This window comes from Giraffa tippelskirchi, chromosome 5 (genome assembly GCF_054371585.1).
Source record: "Giraffa tippelskirchi isolate mGirTip1 chromosome 5, T2T-mGirTip1v1.2.pri, whole genome shotgun sequence".
NCBI lineage: Eukaryota > Metazoa > Chordata > Mammalia > Artiodactyla > Giraffidae > Giraffa > Giraffa tippelskirchi.
Window position 1 is genome coordinate 102,255,290 of NC_137279.1, and position 20,416 is coordinate 102,275,705.

Below are 20,416 nucleotides of genomic sequence, written 5' to 3' on the forward strand. Positions count from 1 at the left end.
TCATTCATTTCTTGGCTCCGGGCTTGTCTCTGTCACCCTGACCCCAGTATCAGGCATTTGACACAAAGCACTTGTGACAACTCTCAACCACCTCAGCTGGAAATCCACAGGAGGTGTCTGTCAGAACTCGTTTGGAGCCAGTGTGTTGTTCCCCGCAATGAGTTAAATTTTTGTCAATGTTCGTGGCCTCTCCAGAAGTGATGACAGACTTGCCTCTTTATAAGGAGAGGTGATTTCCATCATGTGTTTTACTGCGCTCAGCCCCAGTCTCCCTTTTCTCGATGTTGGCAGGTCTTAGCTAAGATGGTATCTGACACCAAGACAGACACAACTGTCCCATTGCCTTGCTTGGATGTTTCCATGAAGTAAGGCTGGGCTCTGGCAGTTCCTCCAGCTTCAAATGGTCATGGTTTCTGTGTAGCACCAAAGATTCTTTTTGATTTGAAGGTTAATAGATTTCACTGGGCTTCCCTGGTGGCTCAGATGGTAAAGAATCTGCCCGCAATGCAGGAGACCCAGGTTCAATCCCTGTATCATGAAGATCCTCTGGACAAGAGAATGGCACCCACTCTAGTATTCTTGGGTGGAGAATTCAATGGACAGAGAGGAGCCTGGTGGGCTATAGTCCATGCGGTCACAAAGAGACCGCCACTACTGAGCGGCTAACACTTTCACAATTCACCCATCACTCCAGTCTCAAGTATGAATTCCTCTAAACCATCAACAACCACATAGTCTGATGGGACCAAGCAGCACTATATAAATAATTCTAGAAAATAACTCAGCTCATTTTCTAGCATCTCTGTGGAAAATACATTTTTAAGTGCTTCTACAGACTCAGAACGAAGGCTGTTGGGAGAGATACCAGATCAATCAGCAAATTTCCTCGATGGGTCTGGAAGCAGTCCAGTCTAATTCTCATACGACTTAAGTGTCCTAGAATATCTTTGCTAAAGAATTATGTTCTTGCAATTAGAATATTAAGGTCCCTGTTGTATATGTGTTTCCTGAGTAGATATGTGTGAGATCTGATTTGCTTCTCATGACCTGCTGTCTCTGAATTTCCTACTAGACAATGAAAACGATCACAAGCAAGTGAGTGGACAAGAGCTCTCATTTCCCAGGTAATTTGAAAATCTGTGGGCTGTGAATGTCAGTGGTGACAGCAGGAGACCTCAGATCCAGAGAAAAATAGAAAGTACTCTATGTAACTCTTTCATCTATTCATGCAGCAGCAAGTATCTCTTTAGTAGTGTTGTCTATTTATGTTTCACAAGTTTGTGCGTTTCAGTTTTTCAATCCTTCAAGTTTAGTAATGTACAGTGAGTTGTCCCAGGTGAAATAACTAAACCTGGGAGTTCCTGTATTCGTGTGTTTTCTCCTGAGTGGTTAAAGTAGGGTGAGAGACTATGGGTCTTACACTGGTTTGGCATCAGCATGTTGGTAAATATTTGATTTCAAGGGAGGAAAATCGAACGATATTCATATTACAACAAAATATTGAAAAAAATAGTTCTTGAAGGCAGAATATCTAGTCTATACCTCCTTTTTCTCCAACTCTGAAAAACTGATCTTGAAGCTATATTTGTGCCAAGAAATATTTTAAAATTGAATGGAATAGAGTCCAAACTCAAACACATCTTTAACTTCTTAAAAGCTGTGTTCACTTGGACACAGGATATCCAGATCAATACAATCTGTGCAGAAAAGTCTGAACCACTGTCCCTGCCTTCTGTGTGTGCTGGGGGTGGTGACGTTAGCATGTAGGGAAAATTCCATCTCCTCCTTCAACCGCTGGTTGTGTGCCCAGTGCCCAGAGAACCTGCTGTCTCTCTCCTACCCCATGGCACCCACACTCCACTCCACATCAGGAGGAGTTACTTCCCTCCTTAAGGGGACTGCCCTTTTGCTTTCTGTGAGCAAACTCAATGCCTGTCATGAAAACCAGCCAGATAGCTTGGGGTCGAATCCTCTTAATTTTCTGTCATCCCTTCTCCACCTGACACAGCGTGAACTTGCTGGATGTTGAAAAGCAGGTGGTGTTCCAGCAATCCCAAGATGAATGTGTTTCAGTACCTTCCACTCTCCAGGAAGGTTCTGCCTGCAACCAGCCTTCCAGTGATGGAAAATTTGCATTTGATGAAGAGAATGTGGAGTCTGCCATGGATGGAGCCTGTGGTTGCTCTCATGCTGAAGAGGATGAAATTTCGACTGGTCTCCCAGGTAGTCTTCGATATATCTGTTAGTCTACTCTGGGAGAATGATCCCGTTTGATAGACCCTATGCTTCCATACTGAAGCCTGATTTGAACCAGACTCTATAGTTGCATTTAAAATGAGACATTCTATGAATGAACTTTTCTAAGTTCCCTGTCATGGTTGTCCCTGGGGTAAACCACTCTACCCAAGGTGGTCCAGCCAGACTCACCTGAACCTTAGCAATTGTGGCACAGGAGGTACAAAGGCTTCCTAATTTTGAATGAACCTCTTATCTCACAGGAAATGCTTTAATTGTCATTTCTGGGTAATGTCCCTGCGTTCCTACACCTGTCCAAGGCTTTTTGCAGTCTTGTTTATTTCTTTGGAGATGTCACGACTTTCGTTCACGTCTATCAACCCATAGCCTCTCTCTTTTCCTTGGACTTATCTTGTTCGAAGTTTCTGATAGCAGAAGGTAATGCGCACTGTCATTTTTTGGTATGTTTCTCTGAGGTAACGGAAAAGGCAATGGGAACCCACTCCAGTACTCTTGCCTGGAAAATCCCATGGATGGAGTAGCCTGGTAGGCTCCATGGGGTCGCGAAGTCCATGGGGACACGACTGTGCGACTTCACTTTCACTTTTCACTTTCATGCATTGAGAAGGAAATGGCAACCCCCTCCAGTGTCTTGCCTGGAGAATCCCAGCGACGGGGGATCCTGGTGGTCTGCCGTCTATGAGGTCGCACAGACGGACACGACTGAAGCGACTTAGCAGCAGCAGCAGCAGCTCTGAGGGAAGACAGGGCCCTGGAACTTCCCAACCTGATGAATGGCCTCTGTTTGCAGCTTTGAGATTCATTTGACTTGATGGTGTGTGGATTCCACTCCCAGTTAATCTCAGTGTGAAATCACTTATCCCATTAATAAACAACATTTCAGATGAAAAAAGCCTGAGTATTATAGCAGGCTGAGGATATAATTAAGTTGTTCCCCAGGAACTGTGGGGAAAAGGATATATTTAGCTGTTTGCACAGACTGGGGATCAGGATACTCTGCCGATGACATATCATCTCAAGGAAATTTGTCCAACGGCTCAAGAAGGAAACCCAGTGCCTTCTTCTGAGGCTCATTCTAGGGCCTCCTGGATTATTTCTGTCTCAATAGCCTGTTACCACATTCTGAAGATAGGCACAGGATTGGGCGTTTTGGAAAGGCATTTGCCTGACATAACTCTTCTGTTAATTTCTTTGCAGAAAACCAGAATGGTCACGATGACCTGAAAGGAGCAGCGGTTGTGGCCCCGAGGTAATTTTGAATATCTGTGGGCTCCTGTACAGTGATAACCTCTGCAGACCTCTGATCCGGGGAAAGACAGAAAGTGCTGAATGTATTGTGTCGTCAGTTTTGCCCACCACTATTATTCTTTTTCATAATGTTCTCTGCTTTCACTGTGGTACTTATATTGTTTCCAATTTCTTATTTACTGGTCAAGTTTCAACCCCAAGTCAGTCGACCCAGGTGAACTAAGTCAGAGTGATTTTTTTGCACTCAATTTTTCTATCAGGTGTGGTTTCTAGAGTGAGATGCATATCTGCTATATGTTTGGTGTTAGCATGCTGGCATGTGTGGCATAGTAATGTCAATGCCATGTAAGTGGAAGTGTGAAAGCCACTACTCCGTGTCCCTGTATGTGAGGCGTGACTGTACCATCACAGAGAAATCTGTCTGTTCATCAGCCTGTTATTTGGTCAGACCACTGAGCACCTACTGCTTTTTCCCTCTTCTGCCCCTGTGAAACCACGCTGTGTCTCACACACAAAACAGAGTTTTCTCCCTGTCATGGATCAGACCCTTGGCTTCACCACTCAAACATTCCATCAAAACCAGATAGGACTGTACAGTTTCTGATAAGTCTTGGCTTAGTCTTTTGCCGTCCCTCCCCACCAGGTTCAACAGACAGCTGCCACAGATGATAGAGAATGGAGTCCCACAGGACTCTCTAGATGAACACTACCTGACTTACTCAGTTCTTCCTGACCTGTCAGACTCCTTCTGGCCTTATCGGAGCAATGCCATCTTCTCACCTGAGGACGTGGATGTGTCTTATGCTCGGGATGTAACCAGTGAGTATTTTCTTGTGATAGAACTCCACCTATATGCCCAGGTAGACTCTGTACGCTTCGTACTCCCCACCTCTGGGGTGCTGAGGTTTGTCATCCCTGTTGGAAGCGCTGTAGACAGTGATTTGGATGAGACTCTGTGGTAGACTTTTAAGTACAGACATCAGGTGGGTCAGGGAGCTCTCATTCATTTTTTGGCTCCGGGCTTGTCTCTGTCACCCTGACCCCAGTATCAGGCATTTGACACAAAGCGCTTGTGACAACTCTCAACCACCTCAGCTGGAAATCCACAGGAGGTGTCTGTCAGAACTCGTTTGGAGCCAGTGTGTTGTTCCCCGCAATGAGTTAAATTTTTGTCAATGTTCGTGGCCTCTCCAGAAGTGATGACAGACTTGCCTCTTTATAAGGAGAGGTGATTTCCATCATGTGTTTTACTGCGCTCAGCCCCAGTCTCCCTTTTCTCGATGTTGGCAGGTCTTAGCTAAGATGGTATCTGACACCAAGACAGACACAACTGTCCCATTGCCTTGCTTGGATGTTTCCATGAAGTAAGGCTGGGCTCTGGCAGTTCCTCCAGCGTCAAAACGTCATGGTTTCTGTGTAGCACCAAAGATTCTTTTTGATTTGAAGGTTAATAGATTTCACTGGGCTTCCCTGGTGGCTCAGATGGTAAAGAATCTGCCCGCAATGCAGGAGACCCAGGTTCAATCCCTGTATCATGAAGATCCTCTGGACAAGAGAATGGCACCCACTCTAGTATTCTTGGGTGGAGAATTCAATGGACAGAGAGGAGCCTGGTGGGCTATAGTCCATGCGGTCACAAAGAGACCGCCACTACTGAGCGGCTAACGCTTTCACAATTCACCCATCACTCTAGTCTCAAGTATAAATTCCTCTAAACCATCAACAACCACATAGTCTGATGGGACCAAGCAGCACTATAGAAATAATTCTAGAAAATAACTCAGCTCATTTTCTAGCATCTCTGTGGAAAATACATTTTTAAGTGCTTCTACAGACTCAGAACGAAGGCTGTTGGGAGAGATACCAGATCAAGCAGCAAATTTCCTCGATGGGTCTGGAAGCAGTCCAGTCTAATTCTCATACGACTTAAGTGTCCTAGAATATCTTTGCTAAAGAATTATGTTCTTGCAATTAGAATATTAAGGTCCCTGTTGTATATGTGTTTCCTGAGTAGATATGTGTGAGATCTGATTTGCTTCTCATGACCTGCTGTCTCTGAATTTCCTACTAGACAATGAAAACGATCACAAGCAAGTGAGTGGACAAGAGCTCTCATTTCCCAGGTAATTTGAAGATCTGTGGGCTGTGAATGTCAGTGGTGACAGCAGGAGACCTCAGATCCAGAGAAAAATAGAAAGTACTCTATGTAACTCTTTCATCTATTCATGCAGCAGCAAGTATCTCTTTAGTAGTGTTGTCTATTTATGTTTCACAAGTTTGTGCGTTTCAGTTTTTCAATCCTTCAAGTTTAGTAATGTACAGTGAGTTGTCCCAGGTGAAATAACTAAACCTGGGAGTTCCTGTATTCGTGTGTTTTCTCCTGAGTGGTTAAAGTAGGGTGAGAGACTATGGGTCTTACACTGGTTTGGCATCAGCATGTTGGTAAATATTTGATTTCAAGGGAGGAAAATCGAACGATATTCATATTACAACAAAATATTGAAAAAAATAGTTCTTGAAGGCAGAATATCTAGTCTATACCTCCTTTTTCTCCAACTCTGAAAAACTGATCTTGAAGCTATATTTGTGCCAAGAAATATTTTAAAATTGAATGGAATAGAGTCCAAACTCAAACACATCTTTAACTTCTTAAAAGCTGTGTTCACTTGGACACAGGATATCCAGATCAATACAATCTGTGCAGAAACGTCTGAACCACTGTCCCTGCCTTCTGTGTGTGCTGGGGGTGGTGACGTTAGCATGTAGGGAAAATTCCATCTCCTCCTTCAACCGCTGGTTGTGTGCCCAGTGCCCAGAGAACCTGCTGTCTCTCTCCTACCCCATGGCACCCACACTCCACTCCACATCAGGAGGAGTTACTTCCCTCCTTAAGGGGACTGCCCTTTTGCTTTCTGTGAGCAAACTCAATGCCTGTCATGAAAACCAGCCAGATAGCTTGGGGTCGAATCCTCTTAATTTTCTGTCATCCCTTCTCCCCCTGACACAGCGTGAACTTGCTGGATGTTGAAAAGCAGGTGGTGTTCCAGCAATCCCAAGATGAATGTGTTTCAGTACCTTCCACTCTCCAGGAAGGTTCTGCCTGCAACCAGCCTTCCAGTGATGGAAAATTTGCATTTGATGAAGAGAATGTGGAGTCTGCCATGGATGGAGCCTGTGGTTGCTCTCATGCTGAAGAGGATGAAATTTCGACTGGTCTCCCAGGTAGTCTTCGATATATCTGTTAGTCTACTCTGGGAGAATGATCCCGTTTGATAGACCCTATGCTTCCATACTGAAGCCTGATTTGAACCAGACTCTATAGTTGCATTTAAAATGAGACATTCTATGAATGAACTTTTCTAAGTTCCCTGTCATGGTTGTCCCTGGGGTAAACCACTCTACCCAAGGTGGTCCAGCCAGACTCACCTGAACCTTAGCAATTGTGGCACAGGAGGTACAAAGGCTTCCTAATTTTGAATGAACCTCTTATCTCACAGGAAATGCTTTAATTGTCATTTCTGGGTAATGTCCCTGCGTTCCTACACCTGTCCAAGGCTTTTTGCAGTCTTGTTTATTTCTTTGGAGATGTCACGACTTTCGTTCACGTCTATCAACCCATAGCCTCTCTCTTTTCCTTGGACTTATCTTGTTCGAAGTTTCTGATAGCAGAAGGTAATGCGCACTGTCAGTTTTTGGTATGTTTCTCTGAGGTAACGGAAAAGGCAATGGGAACCCACTCCAGTACTCTTGCCTGGAAAATCCCATGGATGGAGTAGCCTGGTAGGCTCCATGGGGTCGCGAAGTCCATGGGGACACGACTGTGCGACTTCACTTTCACTTTTCACTTTCATGCATTGAGAAGGAAATGGCAACCCCCTCCAGTGTCTTGCCTGGAGAATCCCAGCGACGGGGGATCCTGGTGGTCTGCCGTCTATGAGGTCGCACAGACGGACACGACTGAAGCGACTTAGCAGCAGCAGCAGCAGCTCTGAGGGAAGACAGGGCCCTGGAACTTCCCAACCTGATGAATGGCCTCTGTTTGCAGCTTTGAGATTCATTTGACTTGATGGTGTGTGGATTCCACTCCCAGTTAATCTCAGTGTGAAATCACTTATCCCATTAATAAACAACATTTCAGATGAAAAAAGCCTGAGTATTATAGCAGGCTGAGGATATAATTAAGTTGTTCCCCAGGAACTGTGGGGAAAAGGATATATTTAGCTGTTTGCACAGACTGGGGATCAGGATACTCTGCCGATGACATATCATCTCAAGGAAATTTGTCCAACGGCTCAAGAAGGAAACCCAGTGCCTTCTTCTGAGGCTCATTCTAGGGCCTCCTGGATTATTTCTGTCTCAATAGCCTGTTACCACATTCTGAAGATAGGCACAGGATTGGGCGTTTTGGAAAGGCATTTGCCTGACATAACTCTTCTGTTAATTTCTTTGCAGAAAACCAGAATGGTCACGATGACCTGAAAGGAGCAGCGGTTGTGGCCCCGAGGTAATTTTGAATATCTGTGGGCTCCTGTACAGTGATAACCTCTGCAGACCTCTGATCCGGGGAAAGACAGAAAGTGCTGAATGTATTGTGTCGTCAGTTTTGCCCACCACTATTATTCTTTTTCATAATGTTCTCTGCTTTCACTGTGGTACTTATATTGTTTCCAATTTCTTATTTACTGGTCAAGTTTCAACCCCAAGTCAGTCGACCCAGGTGAACTAAGTCAGAGTGATTTTTTTGCACTCAATTTTTCTATCAGGTGTGGTTTCTAGAGTGAGATGAATATCTGCTATATGTTTGGTGTTAGCATGCTGGCATGTGTGGCATAGTAATGTCAATGCCATGTAAGTGGAAGTGTGAAAGCCACTACTCCGTGTCCCTGTATGTGAGGCGTGACTGTACCATCACAGAGAAATCTGTCTGTTCATCAGCCTGTTATTTGGTCAGACCACTGAGCACCTACTGCTTTTTCTCTCTTCTGCCTCTGTAAAACCACGCTGTGTCTCACACACAAAACAGAGTTTTCTCCCTGTCATGGATCAGACCCTTGGCTTCACCACTCAAACATTCCATCAAAACCAGAAAGGACTGTACAGTTTCTGATAAGTCTTGGCTTAATCTTTTGCCGTCCCTCCCCTCCAGGTTCAACAGACAGCTGCCACAGATGATAGAGAATGGAGTCCCACAGGACTCTCTAGATGAACACTACCTGACTTACTCAGTTCTTCCTGACCTGTCAGACTCCTTCTGGCCTTATCGGAGCAATGCCATCTTCTCACCTGAGGACGTGGATGTGTCTTATGCTCGGGATGTAACCAGTGAGTATTTTCTTGTGATAGAACTCCACCTATATGCCCAGGTAGACTCTGTACGCTTCGTACTCCCCACCTCTGGGGTGCTGAGGTTTGTCATCCCTGTTGGAAGCGCTGTAGACAGTGATTTGGATGAGACTCTGTGGTAGACTTTTAAGTACAGACATCAGGTGGGTCAGGGAGCTCTCATTCATTTTTTGGCTCCGGGCTTGTCTCTGTCACCCTGACCCCAGTATCAGGCATTTGACACAAAGCGCTTGTGACAACTCTCAACCACCTCAGCTGGAAATCCACAGGAGGTGTCTGTCAGAACTCGTTTGGAGCCAGTGTGTTATTCCCCGCAATGATTTAAATTTGTGTCAATGTTCGTGGCCTCTCCAGAAGTGATGACAGACTTGCCTCTTTATAAGGAGAGGTGATTTCCATCATGTGTTTTACTGCGCTCAGCCCCAGTCTCCCTTTTCTCGATGTTGGCAGGTCTTAGCTAAGATGGTATCTGACACCAAGACAGATACAACTGTCCCATTGCCTTGCTTGGATGTTTCCATGAAGTAAGGCTGGGCTCTGGCAGTTCCTCCAGCTTCAAATGGTCATGGTTTCTGTGTAGCACCAAAGATTCTTTTTGATTTGAAGGTTAATAGATTTCACTGGGCTTCCCTGGTGGCTCAGATGGTAAAGAATCTGCCCGCAATGCAGGAGACCCAGGTTCAATCCCTGTATCATGAAGATCCTCTGGACAAGAGAATGGCACCCACTCTAGTATTCTTGGGTGGAGAATTCAATGGACAGAGAGGAGCCTGGTGGGCTATAGTCCATGCGGTCACAAAGAGACCGCCACCACTGAGCGGCTAACGCTTTCACAATTCACCCATCACTCTAGTCTCAAGTATAAATTCCTCTAAACCATCAACAGCCACATAGTCTGATGGGACCAAGCAGCACTATAGAAATAATTCTAGAAAATAACTCAGCTCATTTTCTAGCATCTCTGTGGAAAATACATTTTTAAGTGCTTATACAGACTCAGAACAAAGGCTGTTGGGAGAGATACCAGATCAAGCAGCAAATTTCCTCGATGGGTCTGGAAGCAGTCCAGTCTAATTCTCATATGACTTAAGTGTCCTAGAATATCTTTGCTAAAGAATTATGTTCTTACAATTAGAATATTAAGGTCCCTGTTGTATATGTGTTTCCTGAGTAGATATGTGTGAGATCTGATTTGCTTCTCATGACCTGCTGTCTCTGAATTTCCTACTAGACAATGAAAACGATCACAAGCAAGTGAGTGGACAAGAGCTCTCATTTCCCAGGTAATTTGAAGATCTGTGGGCTGTGAATGTCAGTGGTGACAGCAGGAGACCTCAGATCCAGAGAAAAATAGAAAGTACTCTATGTAACTCTTTCATCTATTCATTCAACAGCAATTATCTCTTTAATAGTGTTGTCTATTTATGTTTCACAAGTTTGTGCGTTTCAGTTTTTGAATCCTTCAAGTTTAGTAATGTACAGTGGGTTGACCCTTGTCAAATAACTAAACCTGGGAGTTGCTGTATTCGTGTGTTTTCTCCTGAGTGGTTAAAGTAGGGTGAGAGCCTATGGGTCTTACACTGGTTTGGCATCAGCATGTTGGTAAATATTGGATTTCAAGGGAGGAAAAGAGAACGATATTCATATTACAACAAAATGTTGAAACAAATAGTTCTTGAAGGCAGAATATCTATTCTATACCTCCTTTTTCTCCAACTCTGAAAAACTGATTTTGAAGCTATATTTGTGCCAATAAAAAATTTTAAATTGAATGGCATACAGTCCAAACTCAAGCACTTCTTTAACTTCTTAAAAGCTGTGTTCACTTGGACTCAGGATATCCAGATCAATACAATCTGTGCAGAAAAAAACTTTGAACCACTGTCCCTGTCTTCCGGGTGTGCTGGCGGTGGTGACGTTAGCATGTACGGAAAATTCCATCTCCTCCTTCAACCGCTGGTTGTGTGCCCAGTGCCCAGAGAACCTGCTGTCTCTCTCCCACCCCATGGCACCCACACTCCACTCCACATCAGGAGGAGTTACTTCCCTCCTTAAGGGGACTGCCCTTTTGCTTTCTGTGAGCAAACTCAATGCCTGTCATGAAAACCAGCCAGATAGCTTGGGGTCGAATCCTCTTAATTTTCTGTCATCCCTTCTCCATCTGACACAGCGTGAACTTGCTGGATGTTGAAAAGAAGGTGGTGTTCCAGCAATCCCAAGATGAATGTGTTTCAGTACCTTCCACTCTCCAGGAAGGTTCTGCCTGCAACCAGCCTTCCAGTGATGGAAAATTTGCATTTGATGAAGAGAATGTGGAGTCTGCCATGGATGGAGCCTGTGGTTGCTCTCATGCTGAAGAGGATGAAATTCCGACTGGTCTCCCAGGTAGTCTTCGATATATCTGTTAGTCTCCACTTGGAGAATGATCCCATTTGATAGACCCTGCATTTAAAATGAGACATTCTATGAATGAACTTTTCTAAGTTCCCTGTCATGGTTGTCCCTTGGGTAAACCACTCTACCCAAGGAGGTCCAGCCAGACTCACATGAACCTTAGCAATTGTGGCACAGGAGGTACAAAGGCTTCTTAATTTAGAATGAACCTCTTATCTCACAGGAAATGCTTTAATTGTCATTTCTGGGTAATGTCCCTGCGTTCCTACACCTGTCCAAGGCTTTTTGCAGTCTTGTTTATTTCTTTGGAGATGTCACGACTTTCGTTCACGTCTATCAACCCATAGCCTCTCTCTTTTCCTTGGACTTATCTTGTTCGAAGTTTCTGATAGCAGAAGGTAATGCGCACTGTCAGTTTTTGGTATGTTTCTCTGAGGTAACGGAAAAGGCAATGGGAACCCACTCCAGTACTCTTGCCTGGAAAATCCCATGGATGGAGTAGCCTGGTAGGCTCCATGGGGTCGCGAAGTCCATGGGGACACGACTGTGCGACTTCACTTTCACTTTTCACTTTCATGCATTGAGAAGGAAATGGCAACCCCCTCCAGTGTCTTGCCTGGAGAATCCCAGCGACGGGGGATCCTGGTGGTCTGCCGTCTATGAGGTCGCACAGACGGACACGACTGAAGCGACTTAGCAGCAGCAGCAGCAGCTCTGAGGGAAGACAGGGCCCTGGAACTTCCCAACCTGATGAATGGCCTCTGTTTGCAGCTTTGAGATTCATTTGACTTGATGGTGTGTGGATTCCACTCCCATTTAATCTCAGTGTGAAATCACTTATCCCATTAATAAACAACATTTCAGATGAAAAAAGCCTGAGTATTATAGCAGGCTGAGGATATAATTAAGTTGTTCCCCAGGAACTGTGGGGAAAAGGATATATTTAGCTGTTTGCACAGACTGGGGATCAGGATACTCTGCCGATGACATATCATCTCAAGGAAATTTGTCCAATGGCTCAAGAAGGAAACCCAGTGCCTTCTTCTGAGGCTCATTCTAGGGCCTCCTGGATTATTTCTGTCTCAATAGCCTGTTACCACATTCTGAAGATAGGCACAGGATTGGGCGTTTTGGAAAGGCATTTGCCTGACATAACTCTTCTGTTAATTTCCTTGCAGAAAACCAGAATGGTCACGATGACCTGAAAGGAGCAGCGGTTGTGGCCCCAAGGTAATTTTGAATATCTGTGGGCTCCTGTACAGTGATAACCTCTGCAGACCTCTGATCCGGGGAAAGACAGAAAGTGCTGAATGTATTGTGTCGTCAGTTTTGCCCACCACTATTATTCTTTTTCATAATGTTCTCTGCTTTCACTGTGGTACTTATATTGTTTCCAATTTCTTATTTACTGGTCAAGTTTCAAACCCAAGTCAGTCGACCCAGGTGAACTAAGTCAGAGTGATTTTTTTGCACTCAATTTTTCTATCAGGTGTGGTTTCTAGAGTGAGATGCATATCTGCTATATGTTTGGTGTTAGCATGCTGGCATGTGTGTCATAGTAATGTCAATGCCATGTAAGTGTAAGTGTGAAAGCCACTACTCCGTGTCCCTGTATGTGAGGCGTGACTGTACCATCACAGAGAAATCTGTCTGTTCATCAGCCTGTTATTTGGTCAGACCACTGAGCACCTACTGCTTTTTCTCTCTTCTGCCCCTGTAAAACCACGCTGTGTCTCACACACAAAACAGAGTTTTCTCCCTGTCATGGATCAGACCCTTGGCTTCACCACTCAAACATTCCATCAAAACCAGATAGGACTGTACAGTTTCTGATAAGTCTTGGCTTAATCTTTTGCCATCCCTCCCCTCCAGGTTCAAGAGACAGCTGCCACAGATGATAGAGAATGGAGTCCCACAGGACTCTCTAGATGAACACTACCTGACTTACTCAGTTCTTCCTGATCTGTCAGACTCCTTCTGGCCTTATCGGAGCAATGCCATCTTCTCACCTGAGGACGTGGATGTGTCTTATGCTCGGGATGTAACCAGTGAGTATTTTCTTGTGATAGAACTCCACCTATATGCCCAGGTAGACTCTGTACGCTTCGTACTCCCCACCTCTGGGGTGCTGAGGTTTGTCATCCCTGTTGGAAGCGCTGTAGACAGTGATTTGGATGAGACTCTGTGGTAGACTTTTAAGTACAGACATCAGGTGGGTCTGGGAGCTATGCTGTCTTCTTCATTCAGGTGGAGCCTGCGGGTCCGGCCCCAAGTTAGGTCATGGACTCAAGGCTATTGTGACACACTCACTCACTTGTATGTGTGCAGGTGTCCGGAGATGACTGTTTTTTCCTGACTCCAATGCAATGTCTCTTCTTGCCCACAATGCTCCCATCTCCATACCCAAGTGTCCCTGGAATTTCTGTGCCTTTCCAGAGGCGCTAACAGCCTTAATGATTTGTTGCTTCCCTGGTGTCACTGCTGTCATCCCCGGTGTCTGTCTCCTCTAAATTGCTTGTCTTAGCAAACCAAGCATCTGCACCCCAGGATGCAAAGAGCCCTCCCATCACCTTGCTTGTATGTTTCTGCAAAGCACGGCAGAGCCCTGGCATTTTCCCACCCCATGAATGACTGAAGGTTCCGTGTAACAACTAGGATTCATGTGATTCTAGGTTTTGTTCATTCCACTCATCATTCTGCTAAAGTAGTCAGCTTATGATGAGAAAGGCCTGAGTATGACAATATTCTGCTCGATTGCTGTGGGCTATTCCCCAGACTCTGTGGGGAAGATGAATCTTGAACTTTTTACTCAGACTTGGAAGAGGATACTGTGGTGAGAATCTACCAGGGAAGGGAGATCTGGCCTGATGGCTCTGAAAAGCAAGCCAAGGAGAGTCTGAGAGATCCAACTGGAGGCATCTGGCATATCCTCCTTAAATAGCCTGTCATCGCAGTGCTGATATTGTCGTCCCCATGGCAGTATTGGACAGTGGATTATTAATTTACACAATGAGATCTGCTAAGTGTTTCTCAACTTGTCTGAATTTATCCACAGAAAATCTTGCTGATCTGGAGGACAAGGAAGATCAAGACATCATCTGTTCTAGGTAACTATGGAGAAACATGGGTCTGACATCAGTGGTGACATTTGGTCATCTCACATGCAGGGGAATCAGAAAGCGCTGAACATGCCTATTTCTTCCATTCAGACAACCACAAATTGTCCCTGGAACAAGGTTGTCTGTTTTCACCCTTCATGAATCCCTCTCAATGATAGTAACTTGCAATCAGTTGAAGCAGGGCTACTGATCAGCCACAGGATTTCTTGGACTCCTCTGTTCTCTCCTTCTTATGAAAACCAGCATGCGATACTTATCTGCCTCTGTCTTTAGTGTTATGACCTTGGCAGGTATTTCATGGCAAGGTAGTATCTAGGAAAAAAAAATTCATGTCACATTGCAGTATTAAAAATATTGGTCTTGGAGACAAGATTTCCAGGAGTCCATTATGATGCCAGAGCTGGTATTCATTTGGATGCAGCATGTAAATTTCAACAAAACTTATGGTGTATTTGAAGTCACCTTTATGTTCTGAGGACGTGTGTGACATGACTGTGTGTCCTGGGGTGGCTCATTTTCCTCCTGAGCTCATTTCTTCTCTGTGCTCAGAGCATCTCATGCTCACTCTCCCTCACTCTCTCTCCCTTTCCCTTTGCAAGCGCCTTCAGACCCCAGATGGGAGTTGTGGGTGGGGGGGATTGTTATACCTCCTTTAAGGGGACTCCCCATTTGTTTTCTGCAACCTCTCCCTTAACCCTCCCACCAAAACCAGCTGTGGCTCTAGGTTGACTAATCCCTCTTGTTTAACCATCTGCTCTCCCAACCCCTCAAATCTCAGTATGGATCAGCTCGTGGTAGAAGAGAATGAAGTCCAGCCGGACTCACTGGATGAATGTTATCTGGCTGCTTCTAGTGGCCATCATCTGACAGGTTCCTGTCATCCTTATAGAAGTGCCTCCTTCCCAACAGAGACAAGAGAAGATTTCTTGGATCTAGGTGTAAACGGTGAGTACTCCCAGACAGGTTCCTAGGCTCAGGTTGATTAGAACTGTGTTCTCAGTTTCAATTTTTAAAAGGCATCTCGAGCCTTTGCATTCTTCTTGCCCCAGGCTGCCCTCTGTCACCTGAACTTATCTCATCAGCACAGGCTTCTGGTATCACGTCAGACCAGAGAGGGCAAGTGGAGGGATCAGGGCAGAATCTCAGCTACCACTGTCTCACCTGCAGGAATTTGTGTAACAGAGCTCTTTTGATCAAGATAAGAATCCTTGTAGTCATGACATTTTGTTGCGAATTTTATTTCTTGAAGTTTCTGGCAAGTTCTCTGGCTTTTCATTCATGATTGCAATCTGCTCCATATTTGTAGCATGTTCTATTGTTCCCCAGCTCTAGATTCTTACCCCTGGGCTGCCAACCTCCCTCTGAAGCATTTAGATACTAGCTCCTGAACATCAAATCTGCCTATGCCCTGTCATTTCCATGAAGCCAAGTATCTGTCTCTGTTGTTCCATCCTCTAGAGACACCCTTGTGTTTCATCCTTTGTGCAGCCAAAAGGAGTCTTCCACGTGCGGGTTATAGTTTCAATGTTTTATGCAATCTCAGTGGCATAACCGCATGGAAACTATCCATAACCTGTGTATCTGATAGGGGTATTGAGCTAATTTATGAGCCAGGTCCCCTTGGGTAGCAGTTCGTAGGGTATGGAAATGAAAACCTAGTATGAAATCCTTCTTGAGCTATTTTTTGACTTTTTCTTTAGGAGAAGTATTTTTATTGTTAGGACTTTGATTCATAAGATCATCTTGATTTCTTATTTCTCATTCTTCCCTGAGGAGCAGAGAAGCAAAGGCTTTCTCAGGATCACAGTAGTTCGCAAACCCGAAAGGGAACACACAGTTATTGTGCCCCTGTTGCCTGCCATGCTCCTTACTAAGTGAGCTCCAAGCGCACTACACCCCATTCAGCCCTCCCAGGCACCCTCTCAGGTGCCTGTGGTGTCTCATAGCGGAGCCGAGGGCGCTGAGGATCAGCAAGGTCCCTTCACTTGGCCCAGACTCCTGGCCACTGGCGGGTGGGACACTGACCTCTCCTGGGCCTGACTCCCTGGCTCAGGCTGTGTCCTCTCCTCTCAGTAGTTGGACCATCCGTGACTAAGAGAGGATGTTGCTCACCTTTTCCTCTTTGCCCCGACCAAATGATTTGCAGCTATGTTAATCTTCAACATAAAGTTGCCAGAGGGCTGCAGAGAACCCCTGTGGTCCCTCACTCAGACCTGCCAGCTCCCTATCCCTCTGTGCACTCTGTCCTGAGAGCAGAGCCAGCGGCTCCTCCAGCCCCTCCAGGTGGAGCCACAGCTCCACGGGGCTCTCTGGAGAATCAGCCAGGGTGAGAGTCCACACCTGTCCCCACCTCCTGCCCCCAGGTCACCTGCTGTCACGATGGGTCCAGGGACACCTTGAATTTGGCTGTGCTGAAGCCATTAAAAAACTGTGGAGCTCTATCTCAGAAACACTGACAGCCGGGTGTGGGTTCCTGTGAAGGGGATGAGTGAGGCTCAGACATGTGTCTCAGAAGTGAGATGTCAGTGATATGGCCCAGTCCTGCGAGTCCATTGTACACAGTGGGCCGGGAAAGGCCAAATCCCCCACAGATGGATCGAGATGGATGAATGGAATATCTAAACTATACAGGGATCCATCCTGTGTCTTGAGTTTCATGATAACCTGAGTCCAGTGTGGATAGCTGTTATGCAGCCATGTGGGTACAAGTAGTCAGGTCTACCCCATCCTCTCTGTACAAGGAGAAACCCTGCAGAAACAACACAAACACCTGATTTTTAAATTACAACTTGATCTTCTATTGGAGGACTTTCCCCACACTAGCAATATTGGGCAGAATTGTTGATGTTGGATAAAATGTTCGGTTATTTTATATTCTGTCAATGGAAAGAATACTCAAAGCATAGGTCTAATAAAACCCATTCTCAAGAAAAGACAAAGAAAATTAGATGATGAAGTTACACAACGATAATTAAAAACAATCCTAGACATTGATTCAAAATAACATTGGAGAATGAGGGGATATGTAGTTTTGACAGTTCTTTCAAACACCAAATTTTATACGAGGATTTACCCTTTACCCAATATGAATTATCCTAAAATCTGATCAAGTGTCCTAAAATAGGAGGATGAATGATTAATGAACTTGGCCTGATGGAAATATGAAGGGCACACCAGACTGAGAGAAGTGCTTTTGGAAGAAGCCCCGGAAGCTCGCAGAGGCTCCTGGTGCAGGGCTGGGGTCAGAAAGGGGCCAGCCTGAGTCCGGGGAGGATTTGCAGAGGGAGTTGTGGGCAGTGATGTTGCAGAAGAAAGAGGGACTAGAAGACAGGAGCACTGGAAAGGCGAGTGAGGAGGTTAGATCTGTGGAGCAGATAAGGGAGGATGAATTTCCATCAACTGAGGAACATGTGATAAAACAGGATTGGGGGGTGATAAGACAGGTGACCTTTGAGAGCGTGGAGAGGACTGAATCAGAGAAAACAGTTAGAAGGAGGTTGGATGAATCTTTGAGGAGAGTCAGACACAGATGCTGTCTGGAAGACTAAGAGATAAGAGATCCATGAGAGACAGTTAAACAAACCTTGTTGAGGGTGCAGATGCATCAGCAGGAGGTGAGAGGAGAGCCCCACAGCAATGTAGAGCAGGCCCTGGCGGCTGTGACCTCACATGAGCCTGACCTGGACCTGAGGAGGGTACTTGATATCTTTGGTTAGCCCACGTTCTGAGACTATGTCCTCATTTCACAGTAGAAATAGAAACAGATTTCATTAGGAGCACTGTCCAGGCACCAGTGGAGGAACGTGTATTGAAGGAGTATACATTGTGTCTCTCTCTAAAGAGACACAGGCGTGTTTCCAAGAGGGTCTCAGACCTCTTCTCCACTAGTCCTAGCTGCTAATACCATGCACCCCCCAGTCTGCTCCATGTGGAATAGATTTTCTTCTATATATACATGTATGGTTGAGTGAAAGCATAGGCGAAAATTTCAAGCAAGGAAGTTCAAAAGGGTCTGGCGTGTACTCTCTCTTTCAGCTCAAATTCTAGTAGTACCTGAAGCCTTCAGGCCATATGTCTCTCCCTGTTCTTTTATTCCTGTGGGCAGATATCGACAACTCTTTCTCCCCCCATGCCTAGAGGCTTGTCTAGATCCTTTTCTCTAGGTTACAAGACTGAGGCTAAGAACAGAATACGAGGCTTGACCTCCTGTGTCACCCAAACCCTCTAGACTCAAGTGTCTGATTTCTCATTTCAAGAAATTGCAGCCTGGCACCTGCCTTCTCACCACCCCAGTCACAGCCAGAAATATGGCATCTTCTTCACATCGATGTCTGCCTTTGTTGTCTGGGTTTCTGGGTGGTTTCACTCATGGGCAAGGACGGTAGAAATGGGTGTCCAGAGAGGACTTAGCAAGGAAAAGCTTCCACTGGTCCTGAACCCTCCTTTCTTTTCAGGTGACCCCTGGGTGGACTGTCACCAGGGGCCTGTGAGTTTCCCAGGGTCAGAGGTGCAAACTCCACAAGCACAGCTTCAGGAAAGCACCCACGTGACCAATTGTCTGCAGCGGCAGCTGGACCAGCACTTTGACTGTGGTGACAGCAAAGCCATGCTTGGTCTTTCTTCCACCACCCGGGGCTTTCCCACCAACCCTGATTCTGGAAACCAAGGACCACTCTTTCTGGGTAAGAAAGAAAAGGGGATTCGAAAGCTCTGGTCCATGTACTGGTCCTCACACAGCTGTGGGTGAAGGAGGCAGAGGGCCTCTCCCATGCCCGCTGTCGGCCCAGTTGAAACCTGTGACCCTCTACCAGAATGAGGTGAGCAAGAACCTGGGCCTCAGGAGCAGCTCAGCCTCAGGCCCTGGTTCTGCATATTCCTGCTTGTTTAACTGAGCCACGTTGTTTATCTTCCTAGGTATTTACCTCTCTCGTCCCTCATCTGAACACTTGAAAAATTCTCTCCTTTGCATGATTGTTGGGAATTGTAAACAACATAATGTCCAGAGTGTCTGATTCACTAAAATTTGTTTGATAACCACTATGAATATAGAATATCTAAGCGTTGTGTCTTTCTGGTGCTTTAACACTTACAAAATCATTGCACAATGGTTGTTTCCTCTATGGTAGCATAGGCTTTATGGTCTACCCTTTCTCTAGACCCCATCTTCCCTTGCTTTCTCAGAAAGGTAGCTTGGCAATGTTTTCCTCTTCGTTCAACATGTGTCATCAAGGCGATTTACTCCTGTTGGGTGCTCTCAGTAACAGTGTATTAGCAACATTCAGTAGGAGTGTAAACACTGGCCCTGCAACTCAGTCCCATGTTTGCTTTTCATATCCAATTGATTTTCCTCATTGTACCTTCATTTTAGAATAAAGGGCTACCCTCATTTCTGAAGTGCACCCACCTGTCCCTTTTACGATACTCCATTTAAGTCCTTCTCTCCACTCATCTCCATGTCCGTCTCCTAGTTTTCCTCTCCTCTGGGTCCACATCTGTTCAAATTTCCTTAAAAGAGCTTTCAGACCCTCACATCCATTTCATCTGGGACGTATTCATCCTTACCCTCCATTGCTCTCCACATCGTCCCCTGGACCCTGACTCGACCTGGTGCTCATCCCTCAGGCTGTGGCCTCATCTGAGGAATAAGGAGAGACCCATGTCCTCAGGTAGAGGTGAGATAAGAAGGAGACGCCTTGTGGCAGCATGGAGAGTCTCAAGGAAAGTGCCCAGGGAGGGCCGGGATGCAGAGCCTGACAAGAGCCACTAGGTCTTGCGGTGTTTCTTGTCTTCTCTTCCCTCTCGTGTCTCCTTTTCTTGTGCTTGGCCTCCCACATTCTCAGCCAAGACTGAACCTCACTGGCTCGGTCACTCTGTTTCCTGCTCACCTCCCACGGAGTCCTGAGCATAAACCCAGGCTTCACAGCAGATTTTGCAGCAAAGGGTAGTTTTAATGCCCTTTACTTTCACACCCCTCCACACTGTGGCTCCCACCCACTGCTCATATCTCCTAGTTCCTGTCACCAAACAGAGCTTCTTGCTCCTTCTTCTTATTTTTC

The 20,416-nt window shown here is 45.7% G+C and overlaps 1 protein-coding gene and 1 long non-coding RNA gene across 2 annotated transcripts in view; one reads left to right on the top strand and one right to left on the bottom strand.

Moving 5' to 3' along the window:
- LOC145504749 (NBPF family member NBPF19-like) overlaps positions 1-20,416 on the top strand; it is a 251,607-nt gene that overhangs the window by 225,285 nt on the left and 5,906 nt on the right. Inside the window, exons 106-120 of the mRNA XM_081486056.1 lie at positions 1,073-1,124; positions 2,009-2,223; positions 3,454-3,505; positions 4,148-4,323; positions 5,576-5,627; positions 6,512-6,726; positions 7,957-8,008; positions 8,651-8,826; positions 10,079-10,130; positions 11,018-11,232; positions 12,420-12,471; positions 13,114-13,289; positions 14,297-14,348; positions 15,139-15,305; positions 18,815-19,042. Of these exons, the coding sequence (XP_081342182.1) occupies positions 1,073-1,124; positions 2,009-2,223; positions 3,454-3,505; positions 4,148-4,323; positions 5,576-5,627; positions 6,512-6,726; positions 7,957-8,008; positions 8,651-8,826; positions 10,079-10,130; positions 11,018-11,232; positions 12,420-12,471; positions 13,114-13,289; positions 14,297-14,348; positions 15,139-15,305; positions 18,815-19,042 (1,932 nt within the window). The remainder of the gene's footprint in view (positions 1-1,072; positions 1,125-2,008; positions 2,224-3,453; positions 3,506-4,147; positions 4,324-5,575; positions 5,628-6,511; positions 6,727-7,956; positions 8,009-8,650; positions 8,827-10,078; positions 10,131-11,017; positions 11,233-12,419; positions 12,472-13,113; positions 13,290-14,296; positions 14,349-15,138; positions 15,306-18,814; positions 19,043-20,416) is intronic.
- LOC145504771 (uncharacterized) overlaps positions 1-20,416 on the bottom strand; it is a 375,749-nt gene that overhangs the window by 149,174 nt on the left and 206,159 nt on the right. The window lies entirely within an intron of this gene.